The 13,635-nt window shown below is 45.2% G+C and overlaps 1 protein-coding gene across 1 annotated transcript in view; it reads left to right on the top strand.

Annotated features, from left to right (window-relative positions):
• The window catches only part of ATP4A (ATPase H+/K+ transporting subunit alpha), a 160,848-nt gene that overhangs the window by 124,697 nt on the left and 22,516 nt on the right, over positions 1–13,635 (top strand). Inside the window, exons 17-19 of the mRNA XM_033914374.1 lie at positions 103–271; positions 2,023–2,177; positions 12,670–12,793. Of these exons, the coding sequence (XP_033770265.1) occupies positions 103–271; positions 2,023–2,177; positions 12,670–12,793 (448 nt within the window). The remainder of the gene's footprint in view (positions 1–102; positions 272–2,022; positions 2,178–12,669; positions 12,794–13,635) is intronic.

The following is a 13,635-nucleotide window of genomic DNA, read 5'->3' as shown; positions in this document are numbered from 1 at the left end:
CATTGGTGCTCAGAGCTCAGAATTTGCCTTCAGGGATTAGGGCATATTTCTCTGCACAATCATGTAAACACCCTACTCAAGTTTTCCATGCTATTCCAACAGGGTGCAATCGTGGCTGTGACTGGGGATGGTGTGAATGACTCTCCTGCACTGAAGAAAGCTGATATTGGTGTGGCTATGGGCATTGCAGGTTCTGATGCAGCCAAGAATGCAGCAGACATGATTCTTCTGGATGACAACTTTGCATCAATTGTAACAGGAGTCGAGCAAGGTCAATATACAATCTAGGAAATGCCATATCAGAAATCCAGCCACAACGAAACTCATCACGCACTTCTAGTAGCATCCATGTTTGTGAAAAGCCATCAATTCTTTTCCACACACTAGTATCTGATTGGTTTATATTGGTACTAATGTGACAGATAACATTGTGTATACTGCACGAACCAATCAGATACCATTCTATATGGCAATATCTATAAATCTGGATGAGCTGAGCTATTTCTGGTTTTGCCTATTGCATCTATGAGATTCTTGATGACCTTGCTTTTCTATGGTACAATGTAGGTATTAGAGAATGACACGGTGGCGGTTTACCCGTGGCCACCGCATTTTAGCCGCGGGTCACCCGCCGAAAACGGGGAAGAAAACTAGCAGTCGCTGCGGCGACGGGGACAAGGCCATTCACCGCCCGCGGGGCGGTGAATGGTCTTGTCCCCCGCAGTGAGGCATGAAGGATCGCGCAGTCCCCGCAGCTCACACCCGCCCGCCCAATCGATTCCAGTGTCCAGCCAGCTCTCTCCCCTCTCCTCACCCCAGTCCGCAGATCCTCCTCCTCGGCGACCCGCACGCTACCAGAGAGCCGCGCACACCCGCCGCTGCTCAGCCTCGATCTTCTGCTCTGACGCAACCGGAAACAGGAAGTTGCAGCAGAGCAGAAGATCGAACACTGAGCAGCTGCGCGTGTGTGGCTCCCTGGGAAAGCGCGCAGGTTGCCGAAAAAGAAAACCCACAAACCAAGGTGAGGAGAAGGGAGAGAGCTGGCTAAACACTAGGATCGATGGGGCAGGCAGGTAGTGGCTGCGGGGACCGTGCGATCGCTAGTGTTCCCGGCTCAAATTGGAAGGAGGGAGTGAAAGGAAAAAGGCTTATATGGATGCAGCGGGGACGGTGACGGGGCGGTGAAAGGGATGGCGGTGACGGTGACGGGGCAGTGAAGGGATCGGCGGTGATGGGGCGGTGCAGAGGATGGTGGGCCGGTGACGGAGCGGTGACGGGGACAGATTTTTTCCCCGTGTCATTCTCTAGTAGGTATTTTCTCTGTCTCTAAAGAGCTCTCAATCTAAGTTTTGTACCTGGGGCAACGGAGGGATAAGTGATTTGGCCAAGGTCACAAGGAGCTGTAGTGAGAATCAAATCTCGTAACCCCCCTCCTCCCCAGTTCTCAGACCTCTGCACCAACCATTAGGCTAAGTCTTCACTTCAATATGTGGGAAGATGTGAAATGGGGTGCAGAGAAGCAATCTGAGGAAATTTATTGAAACTTTCCTGACTGAGTGAAGATAGTTATTAGTAGTATAATTGGGTACTAGTGTCATTTTAACATGTTTAGTGGTACTGGCAGTAGTGGACATGTGATTTAGGAAGAGGTGCAAGGTTTTTATCGATCAGTTAAAAGGGTACAGGAACCAAAAACATTTAAGAGCTCCCTGAGGTAATGGCTCTGATCACATAATCTCCTAGTTAGACAAGTTTCACTGTATAGAGCAGGGATGTCAAAGTCCCTCCTCGAGGGCCGCAATCCAGTCGGGTTTTCAGGATTTCCCCAATGAATATGCATGAGATCTATTTGCATGCACTACTTTCATTGTATGCTAATAGATCTCATGCACATTCATTGAGGAAATCCTGAAAACCCGACTGGATTGCGGCCCTCGAGGAGGGACTTTGACACCCCAGGTATAGAGCTTTGAAAAATAATCCATTTTCTGTTGTTTTTACTCATTCTTCTGGAATTCTCAGGTCGGCTGATCTTTGATAACCTTAAGAAGTCCATTGCATACACGTTGACCAAGAACATTCCAGAGCTGGCTCCCTATCTTATCTACATCACAGCAAGTGTCCCTCTACCTCTGGGGTGCATCACTATCCTCTTCATTGAGCTGGCCACAGATATAGTAAGTAAAGACTTCACCTTCCCACTTAGGGCTTCATTTATCAAGGCGTGTCAGACATTTCATCACGCGCTAACCCCCACGGCAGCCTAAAATCAATGAACGCGTTAGATACTAGCACAGCAGGCGGTTTAACGCACGGTATCCCGCACGTTAAACCGCTACTGCGCCTTTGTAAAAGGACCCCTTAATCTATACTGTCCCTTACATACCATTTCTTTACCTATCTGTTTTTCATCATGACGCATTTCATTCAGGCAGTAGTGCAGTTCCTAAAAGATGGACATTTTCAGGGCTATATTGTCATCGATGATGGCTCAAGTTTCTATAAGTAACTTCATGTCAATACATCATTTATGTCAAGGAAAGGAAAGAGATTTATCTTCTCAAACTGAAAAGTATTTTCTTAAGAAAAACAAGTTGTCTTTTCTTAGGGCCTATGCAAGGGCATTGAGGACACTAAGGGCTCCTTTTACAAAGGTGCGTTAGGGCCTTAACGCGCGGAATAGCGCATGCTAAAATGCCACACGCGCTAGCCGCTACCGCCTCCTCTTGAGCAGGTAGTAGTTTTTCGGGTGGTGCACCCTATAGCGCGCACTAATCCGATGCGTGTGCTAAAAACGCTAGCGCACCTTTGTAAAGGCAAAGTTACAGCAATGCCCCACCCCATCCCCCAATTCACAGGAACACAAAACAGAGACAAATCCTCCCCAAATACAGAACAAGTGACTAAGGCCCAGATTCTCAAAACTTTAACGCGGTTGCTAAACTGGTTTCCAGACAATTTAGCCTGCATGCATTTTAGCAGTGGATTATCAAAACAGCTTATCTCGGTCTTTAGTAAGCTTTCTAGCATTCTCCGACACTGCCATGCAAATGGGCTCTTCAATAATGAAATGAGCACTCCTGTGGATTCTTAAAGGGGGGTTTAGGCCTTCAAGGGGGGGAGGGACAGGCAGGCAGGCCTTCAAGTGGGGGACAGGCCTTCAAGGAGGCCAGGCAGGCAGGCTGGCTTTCAAGGGAGGAGGGACAGGCCTTCGGGGGGGGGGGGGGCAGGCCTTTAAAGGGGGAGAAAGGCCTTCAGGGGTGGGATGCAGACCTTTAAGGAGGGGACAGGAGGAGCAGGAACAGACATAAAATTGGGTCTGTACTATCGCCCACCTGGACAATCGGAAGAAATCGACCAGGACCTGGAGGCCGAACTGAGGCAGTTCTGCAAAAGCGGAAGCGTTGTGGTGATGGGGGACTTCAACTACCCGGGAATAGACTGGAGCATCGGGCACTCAAGCTGTACAAAAGAGACCAAATTCATGGAAGTCACGAGGGACTGTTTCATGGAACAGCTGGTCACGGAACCAACACGGGAAGATGCCACTCTTGACCTAATCTTCAACGGACTAGGGGGACCCGCTAAGGAGGTGGCGGTACTAGCCCCACTAGGAAACAGCGATCACAACACGATCCAGTACAGGCTAGAAATTGGACCATCAAAGGTGAAACGAACCACAACGACAGCACTCAACTTCAAAAAAGGAAATTATGATGCCATGAGGAAAATGGTGGGAAAGAAACTCATCGATACAACAAGGAAGATAGAGTCGTAGAAAAGGCCTGGACCCTACTCAAGGGCACGGTGCACGAAGCACAGAACCTGTGCGTCCCCAAGTTCAGGAAAAGGTGCAAGAAAAATAGAACAAAAAACCCAGTGTGGATAACAAATGCAGTGAAAAAGGCCATAAGCGATAAGAAGGCATCATTCAAAAAATGGAAAAAGGACCAGACAGAAGACAACCAAAAGGAGCATAAAAGACACCAAAAGGAGTGTCACCGAGAGGTTAGGAAAGCAAAAAGAGAATATGAAGAAAGACTGGCAGGGGAAGCAACAAACTTCAAATCATTCTTCAGGTATGTCAAGGGGAAGCAACCAGCTAAGGAGGAAGTAGGACCCTTGGATGATGGAGACAGAAAGGGAGTGGTAAAAGAGGAAAAGGAGATAGCGGACAGGTTAAATGAGTTCTTCACGTCAGTTTTCACAATGGAGGACACAACCAACATTCCGGAACCCGAGGAGATCGGAAAAGGAGATCAGGATGAAAATCTGGTCCAACTAGAGGTGAGCAAGGTGGATGTCCTCAGGCAGATAGACAGGCTAAAGTGCGACAAATCGCCAGGTCCGGATGGCATTCACCCAAGGGTACTCAAGGAACTAAGGAACGAAATAGCTGAGCCACTTCGACAAATATGCAACCTATCCCTAAAAACTGGAGAGATCCCAGAGGACTGGAAAATAGCAAATGTCACGCCCATCTTCAAGAAAGGCTCAAGGGGAGACCCTGGAAACTACAGGCCGGTGAGCTTGACCTCTGTCCCTGGAAAGATGATGGAAGCGCTGATTAAAGACAGCATTTGAGAGCACATCGAAAACAATGGGCAACTAAAGTCGAGCCAACATGGCTTCTGCAAGGGCAGATCATGCCTCACGAACTTATTATACTTCTTTGAGGGGGTGAACAGCCAGGTGGATAGAGGGGAATCCATAGACATTGTTTACCTTGACTTCCAAAATGCAGATGACAAGGTACCACACGAAAGACTGCTAAGGAAGCTATGGAACCACGGGGTGCAAGGGGAGGTCCACCGATGGATCAAAAACTGGCTGGCGGACAGGAAACAGAGGGTTGGAGTAAAGGGCCATTACTCAGATTGGCAAAGGGTCACGAGCGGAGTTCCACAGGGGTCGGTGCTGGGACCGCTCCTGTTCAATGTATTTATTAACGACCTGGAGGCGGGAACAAAATGTGAGGTTATTAAATTTGCAGATGACACTAAATTATACAGCAGGGTCATAACCATGGAGGACTGCGAAGACCTCCAAAAAGATCTGACAACACTGGAAAAAGGGGCCAAAAAGTGGCAAATGAGCTTCAACATAGGGAAATGCAAGGTCATGCATATTGGGAAAAAGAACCCGATGTTCACTTACAAGATGGGAGGATCACCGCTAGGGGTGAGCAACCTTGAAAGAGACCTGGGAGTGATGGTGGACGCAACATTGAAGGCGTCGGCGCAGTGCGCCGCAGCCTCAAGGAAAGCGAACAAAATGTTGGGTATCATTAAGAAAGGTATCACAACCAGGATGAAGGAAGTCATCCTGCCACTGTATCGTGCAGTGGTGTGCCCGCACCTGGAGTACTGTGTCCAGTACTGGTCGCCGTACCTCAAGAAAGACATGGCGGTACTTGAGAGAGTCCAGAGAAGAGCAACTAAGCTAATAAAAGGTATGGGGGACCTCTCATATACTGACAGACTGAAAAAGTTGGGGCTTTTCTCCCTGGAAAAGCGACGACTCAGGGGAGACATGATGGAAACCTTCAAGATCATGAAGGGCATAGAGAAAGTGGATAGGGACAGATTTTTCAAACTAAGGGGAACCACAGGTACAAGGGGGCACTCGGAGAAATTGAAAGGGAAAAGGTTTAGAACAAACGCCAGGAAGTTCTTTTTCACCCAGAGGGTGGTGGATACATGGAACGCGCTGCCGGAGGATGTGATAGGCAGAAGTACACTACAGGGCTTCAAAGAAGGTCTGGACAGGTACCTGGAGGACAAAGGGATTGAGGGGTACAGATAGGAGTAGAGGTAAGGTTATAGGGACAGGATTAGAGGTAAATTACAAAATTACAAAATTAGGCAGAGACCACTGTTCAGGCAGTGGCCTGATGGGCCGCCGCGGGAGCGGACCGCTGGGCAGGATGGACCTCTGGTCTGCCCCAGCGGAGGCAACTTCTTATGTTCTTATGACAGGCCTTCAGGGAGGAAGGCCCTGGTGTATAAGTACACAGAGGGAAGGGGGTTCAAAGAGACGTGCATATGATGGACTTTGGGTGGGAAGAAATAATGGGTCTGAAAATAGAAGAGAGGGAGAGAGATGATGGACCATGGTTTTTAGGGAGGGAAGGAACAGAAAGGGAGAGAAGTTGGACACAAGGGATGGTGTGGAGGGGGGGATAGAGATACTGGATAGTAGTTGGGAAAAGAAAGGGAGAGATGGTGGACCCTGGGATGGTGGGGAAGGAGGGAGAGATGCTGAATAAAAGGGTAGTTAAGAAAAGATGGATTTGTGGAGGGAGATGAAAAAAGGAAAGATGCCAGACTTCCTGGGGAGGGAAGGGAAACGGGGAGGACAGAGATGGCAGATGGATGGTTAGCATGTAGAAAGAAAGAAGGAGACCCTGGCAAGCAAGTTATCAGAAGACAACCAGAGCCTTGTATCAACAAGATTTGAAAAATAACCAGACAATAAAAGGTAGAAAAACTAATTTTATTTTCTGTTTTGTGATTACAATATGTCAGATTTGAAATGTGTATCCTGCCAGAGCTGGTGTTAGACCACAAACGTGAGCTAGGATTTAACAGAGAGAGGAAAAGTCCTTTTTGTTTCTTTATTTTATTTACACCACAGCGCCAGTGTGATTAGGAGAAGCCAAAGGGGGGGTTGAAAAAAACACCCAATTGGGCAGGAAAATTGAATCAATAAACCAATTCAATAGGCTGAATTTTTTTTCCTGAATCTGGCAGCACTAGTATGCGCTACTGTCTTAGACTTTAGGACCTGAGATTGGGGAGAGATGGCATCCTCAGTACTTTATAATGCAAGTGAAACGAGGATTTGGTCAGACTTTTGAAGGGTCTGCAGAAGAAAAATATTGTATAGGCCGGAGACATGAGACAGCAGGAAACGGGAACTTTTTTTCCTTCTATTTTTGTGAATGGCAAGGTTGAGGATGTCAGAGAGTTCAGTTCAAATATGTGCTTTAAAAGAAAATATAATAATGTGTTTTATAAAGTTTATAAGCATTGCTGGCCTACCCGGTGAGGTGTTCCTAATGGTGGTGGTGGTGGCAGCGTGTCAATGTGTTGAGAGGAAGAGATGGTCTGGGAAATTCTGCTGAGAAAACTCCTGGCCCATTTCCACCCCCCAGTTAGTCCACTCCATTCAACTGGTTCACACACTGAGTGGTGTTGTGCCTGGGTAGTTGTTTTGGGATCTGTTCCAGTGGTTTGTCAGTATCTCCTTGTGGTCCATGGAAGGAAACTTTGTTAACCTTAGCATTGACCTTCAGAATATGTTTGTAACAGCGCCGCTTGTGTGGCATTAGGCTATGTAGTGATCGAAAGAAAAAAAAAAACAGACCTTTGCACATTTTTGCACTATATGGTGGGTGTATGAGGAGATTCACATTTCCTGCACAGCTAAGTCCTTGTGAAGTTAACTTGTTCTTTCTGTATTTGACATCTAGCAAGGTCTCTGTTTGGAAGGAAAGATCTAAGCTTAAAAATGAAGTGGCCAGAAGTTATGGTAAAAGCAGATAGCGTTGCTGGTTTTAAGAAAGGTTTGGACAAATTCCTGGAGGAAAAGTCCATAGTCTGTTATTAAGACATGGGGGAAGTGTCTGCTTGCCCTGGATCGGTAGCATGGAATGTTGCTACTCTTTGGGTTTTGACCAGGTATTAGTGTCCTGGATTGGCTACCATGAGAATGGGCTACTGGGCATGATGGACCATTGGTCTGACCCAGTTAGGCTATTCTTATGTTATGTTCTCATCTGTAGGGGCCTTTGTTTTCACTTCTTATTTTAATGTATTTTTTTTCTGGAAACTTATCAGTGTTTTTTATAATGGGAACAAAAATGGAAGAGAATTAATGTGTGTGGAATGGGGGTGGAGGGGGTAACTAATTTTTTCAGCTAACTAATTCAATCCATCTCAACCAGACATAGGAGAACTCAGGGACCATTCACACACCCTCCAACCAAAATCGTCAAAAGAAAAAAACTGTTCGACAACCTCCTAACACTCAACCCCCAACTCTACAACATATTGACCTCGACCACAGACTACAAAACCTTCAAAAAAGAAATAAAAACCCTTCTATTCAAAAAACACATAAAACCGAACTAACACAATCAGAACTGTCCCAAGCATCACCTGCAACTACTCCATATGTACTTCTGATGTCATGACAATTCAGACATAATTTATGTTATGTTATGTTATGTTTGGAATAATGGTTACATATATGAGGTTCAATAAAAGAAAATTTTCACTGCCTGTTTCTATTATGACCATTTATTCCGTTTCATGGTTATTACAAAAAATATTTTTTTACATGGGGGGATGTCAAAAAATGATGGGCCCCGGGTGCCACATACCCTAGGTACGCCACTGGATCAGGGCATATAAAATTACAATCATATGACAAGATAAGTACATATTCCTCCCCCTCCCTCCCACCCATCCTGGAAGTGTAAAATTTTCTTTCAGAAACCAAGGGTAAGACTAATATTCACTTCTTGCAAAATTTTGCAACTGTCGCCACTTTTGGAGAATGGCTCGGCGATTTTTAAGAATCCACTAGAGTGCTTATTTCAGTATTGAAGAGCCCATTTGCATGGCAGTGTCGGAAACTGCTAGAAAGCTATTTTCATAATCCACCGCTAAAATGCATGCCGATTAAACCGTCTGGAAACCAGTTTAGCAACCGCGTTAAAGTTTTGAGAATCTGGCCTAAGAGAGTTAGTTAAATGGTTGTGGTATTCTTGTTTGGCAAGCGAGAGGGTAGATTGGAAGGACATCAGCATGAATTTGAAATGTATGAAATCAGCATGTGTGCGGGATTTAAGTCAAAGACGTTCAGCAGCTTGGGCACAGGAGCGTAGGTAACGGATGTTGGGGGTCATCCAGGGCTGGGATATGGCATGTCTTATAAGACGTGAAATGGGAGGAGTGAGGGTACCAATAGATGAAGAGAGAATTAAGTTATATGAGAGGACAGCTTCACTGACAGACGAGTGACATAGTAGTTGAAAGGAGGGATGAGACAGTGGTGGAGAGTGTGTCAGGGTCAATAGCCTGAAGGTTCCTAAATGTATGGGTAGTAATTGGCCTGGTTTGGGGGGAATGTGATGAGTTGTGAAGATTAGCAGCTGATGGTCAGAGATGGGAAGAGTCGAGGTGCAGAATTCAGTGATAGAGCAGTTGGAGGAGAGGACGAGGTCGAGGCAGTGGCCTTTCTGGTGCATAGGAGTGGTGGAGTCATAGGCATTGGAATGGGGGGGACGACCACAGGGGCCATGGCCTCCCCAAAAATTGCCAGTAATTGCTGCGATCCTGCAAGGAAAGAAGCGAGACACTCTCAGCCGCGGCCCCTTGCCAGCTTCTACTCCTTCCCACCACGTGTGTGTATACCTTTAATTTCTCCTAAATGTGCAGCGCTGTCCTGACGTCAGCCCTGGCATCTTCCCTCCACTGCGGCCCTCCCTCTCTGACAACTTCCTATTTCCGCTAGGACAGACCGCAGTGGAGGGAAGATGCCAGGGCCATCGTCAGGATGGCGCTGCACATTTAGGAAAAATTAAAGGTATACGCGCGCGTGGTGGGAAGGAGTAGAAGTCGGCGATGGGTGCAATTTGTTGTCATTTCAGGCTGTGCATTGGGGATCAGATCTTGTTCCCAGGGGGGGGGGGAAATATTTTATGATCTCTTTTGCTTATGAATAACTGTTGGGTATAAGGGAGGGGGGTTATTTTATGCGAGTTAGAATTTGATGATATATTAAGTGATGTTAAAATATAAATGATTGTATTATATGTTACACTTATTGTGAGCTTTAAAAATGAATAAAGATTAATAATAAAAAAAGATCTTGTTTCTTTGATTATGGGTGTTACTTCATACATGCATTTCAGGCAGGCTTTAAAAACCTATTTGTTTAATAAATTTTTATTGGAATAGGTCAATGTATTTTTTTGTAAGTTCATTATTAATATTTACTGATTTTGTAAATTCATTACTGATACTGGTTTTTATTATTGTAAACTGCAATGAACTGTAAGGTACTGTAGTATATACACTTCTCCCTCCGTATTCGCTGTGATAGGGGATTAACAGACCCGTGAATATGGAAATAACGCGAATAACTTTTCCATATGTTACCGCAAATAACATGGTGGGAGACGTGGCCTGTTTCTAAAGGAGAGGCAAAACACGGTGAAGAAAGTGCTGGGAATCAGCAATTTTCTCTGTAAACGCTTGGAATCAGCGATTTCTCTATGCAAGCTGATGTAATTTTGGGGGGAGGAGCCAGCAAGCTAAAAACCGTGAATAATCGAAACCGCGATTGCTGAAACCGTGAATACGGAGAGAGAAGTGTAAATAAATTGTAGTTATTCTTTATCTATACCTCTGAATATCTTAAATTCAAAACAAGCCATTATAAGCTCATTGTACACCTTACATAGCAACTAGTGAATTTGAATCATCATCAGAGGTGCAGTCTTATCAAATTTACAAGAAGCATAGAAGCATCACAGGCAAAATTCTGGGGAGCAATATAATATATTCAGTCTTGTAAGTACTTTCAGTCACTAATTTCCACTCTGTACACTTACTGCCTCTTCTATCAAACTGCGCTAGCAGTTTTTAGCACAGAGAGCCGCTCTGAATGGCCTGCTCTGCTCCCGATGCTCATAGGAACTCTATGAGCATTGGGAGCAGCGCAGGCCATTCAGCACGGCTCTCTGCGCTAAAAACTGCTAGCGCAGTTTGATAGAAGAGGCCCTTAGTTATACTGAAGGAGTTCAGCCATTTTCAGATTTGTCAAGTTTGCATTGAATGATCAAAGAACTATTGAAAGATGGGGTGGGCAACTCTGGTCCTCGAGGGCCAGAATCCAGTCAGGTTTTTAGGATTTCTCCAATGAATATGTATTGAAAGCAGTGCATGCAAATAGATCTCATGCATATTCATTTGGAACAATTATATGGAGAATCATAACTATATATAGCTCTTTTTGGTGATTGAATTGATGCATATTCAGTGGGGAAATCCTGAAAACCCGACTGACCCGACTGAAAGCCCTCGCGGACCGGAGTTGCCCACACCTGAATTCGAATCCATCCTGTGTTTCTAGCAGGATCCTCTGTACCTGATCCATTTCAGAGATGCTTGTCTGATGTGCTCTGAAAAACCTCCAATATGAGGTTAATCACTCCATTTGATAATTGTTCCATTGCTTGACTACTTCAAAGTTAAACTCTTCCTAATCTAACCAAAATCTTTCCTACTGCAATTTAAAACCATTGCTTTTTGTCTTTTCCTCAGTGAAGGTGAAAGATGAGTTATAACTAACGTGACCATTAATTTTTTTCCTCAAAATGGGACATCTACTAATTTTTAGGTAATATCATTGTAGATATCTGTCTTTCTTTCTCTCTCCCTGCCCTCCCCTTCTCTTTCTTTCTCTCTCTCTCTCCCTGCCCCCCTTTCTTTCTTTCTCTCTCCCTGCCGCCCTTATGTCTTTCTTTCTTTGTCTCTCCCTGCCTCCTCCCCTTCCCTTTCTTTCTCTCTCTCTCTCTCCCTGCCACGTCTTTCGTTCTCTCTCCCTGCCCCCACCACTAATTTCTCCAAGCCACCGCCGCCGATTTCTTCCTGCTTTTCTGACACCGACACAGCAACAGGCCAGGTGTGTGCAGCGACTTTACAAGCGACGGGCTCACAAGCCTCTCACCCCCTCCCCCCGACATCAATTCTGACATCGGAGAGGAAGTTCCAGGCCAGCCAGGAAGCGATTGGCTGGCCCGGATCTTCCTCTCCAATGGCAGAATTGACAGTGGGGGGAGGCTTGTGGGCCCGCCACTTGTAAAGTCGCATCCCATTGTCCTCAAGCACAGCGCATTTTTTTGAAATTGTTACAGTACATAAGAACATAAGAATTGCCTCTGCTGGGTCAGACCAATGTTCCATCCTGTCCAGCAGTCCGCTCACGCGGCGGCCCCAAGGTCAAGACCCAATGAGTCCAGTCTCACCAGTTTAGCATGAACTTGTCCAACTTTGTCTTGAAACCCTGGAGGGTGTTTTCCCCTATAACAAACTCCGGAAGAGCGCTCCAGTTTTCTACCACTCTCTGGGTGAAGAAGAATTTCCTTACGTTTGTACGGAATCTATCCCCTTTCAACTTTAGAGAGTGTCCTCTCGTTCTCCCTACCTTGGAGAGGGTGAACAGTCTGTCTTTCTCTACTAAGTCTATTCCCTTTCAGTATTTTGAATGTTTTGATCATGTCTTCTCGCAGTCTCCTCTTTTCAAGGGAGAAGAGGCCTAGTTTCTCTAATTTTGGCATCCCAAAGCTGTGCTTGAGGACAACGGGATAGGCTACCTAAAAACGGGATGGTCCAGTTCAAAACGGGACGTATGGTCACGTTAGTTATATCAATCCTTTATATGTATGTCTTTGGCTACCACTATCAAGTTACCTCTGAGTTTTCTTCAGCTTTAAATAATGACAGCTTCTCCAACTTTTTGCCAACAAAACACTCTACTCCATGGTATATCATTTACCACCATGATATATCATAACAATTCAATTCAAGACATCATTTCTTGGAAACTGCTCTATCTTTACTACATTTTAATAGTTTAATTTTTGCATGCTTGCAGTTCCCATCTGTGTCCCTGGCCTATGAAAAAGCAGAAAGTGACATCATGCACCTCAAACCAAGAAACCCTCGCCGGGATCGTCTGGTGAATGAGGCTCTGGCTGTCTACTCTTATTTCCAGATTGGTAGGTTATAGCCTCATCCCCTAGAAGACACTTTTAAGCAGGGCAGTAGCGTACCTAGCATATGTGACACCCGGGGCCCATCATTTTTTTGACACACCCCCCATCTGTATGAAAACATGATTTTTAGTAACAATCCACATGCCACACATGAGTACCTAAGAAAAGGCAGCATCTTACATACTGCAATGAGCAGTACAACATCAATACACCCATTGTAAAATTAAACAAGCCAGACTAGTACAGATCCATCCTGCAGTCAATCCTAACAAAAAAACCATATCTTTCGAACACACAGAACACAGAAAACACCTTCGCCTAGTATGTAATATGTAATCACAAACTAACCCCTCCCTCTTTTACAAAACTGTAGTGTGGATTTTAGCCACGGAGGTAACAGCTCTGACGCTCATAAAATTCTGAGCATCAGAGATGCGCTAAAAAATGCTCCACAGTTTTGTAAAAGGGGGGATAAAATAGAAATACATAGACAAAGGTTAAATTGAACCAGCAAGAAGCTGGACTCTGCATACAATGCACCACAGAAACAGTGACACATGTCTCCTAAAGCAATAAAGAAATATAAATTTTTTTTCTACCTTTGTCTTCTGTGGTTTCTAGTTTCCTCTCCTCTGCAATCCCTTTCCCTTTTTTCCCTCATTTTCTTTTTCAATTTATTTTCTGCATCTGTCTAGATTACGTTCTTACTACCCTCTCATGAATGTCCTTTTTTACTGTCTACCTAAAGCTTGCCACCTCTTTCCCTCACCCCTCCAGTGTTTCCCTAACTCAATCCTTTTCTCCCCATCATATGCCCTCCTTTTATTTATCCCCTTCTTCCATCA

Source organism: Geotrypetes seraphini, chromosome 11 (genome assembly GCF_902459505.1).
Source record: "Geotrypetes seraphini chromosome 11, aGeoSer1.1, whole genome shotgun sequence".
Lineage (NCBI taxonomy): Eukaryota > Metazoa > Chordata > Amphibia > Gymnophiona > Dermophiidae > Geotrypetes > Geotrypetes seraphini.
The sequence above is the reverse complement of the archived record's forward strand: the minus strand, read 5'-3'. Positions and strand labels throughout refer to the sequence as shown.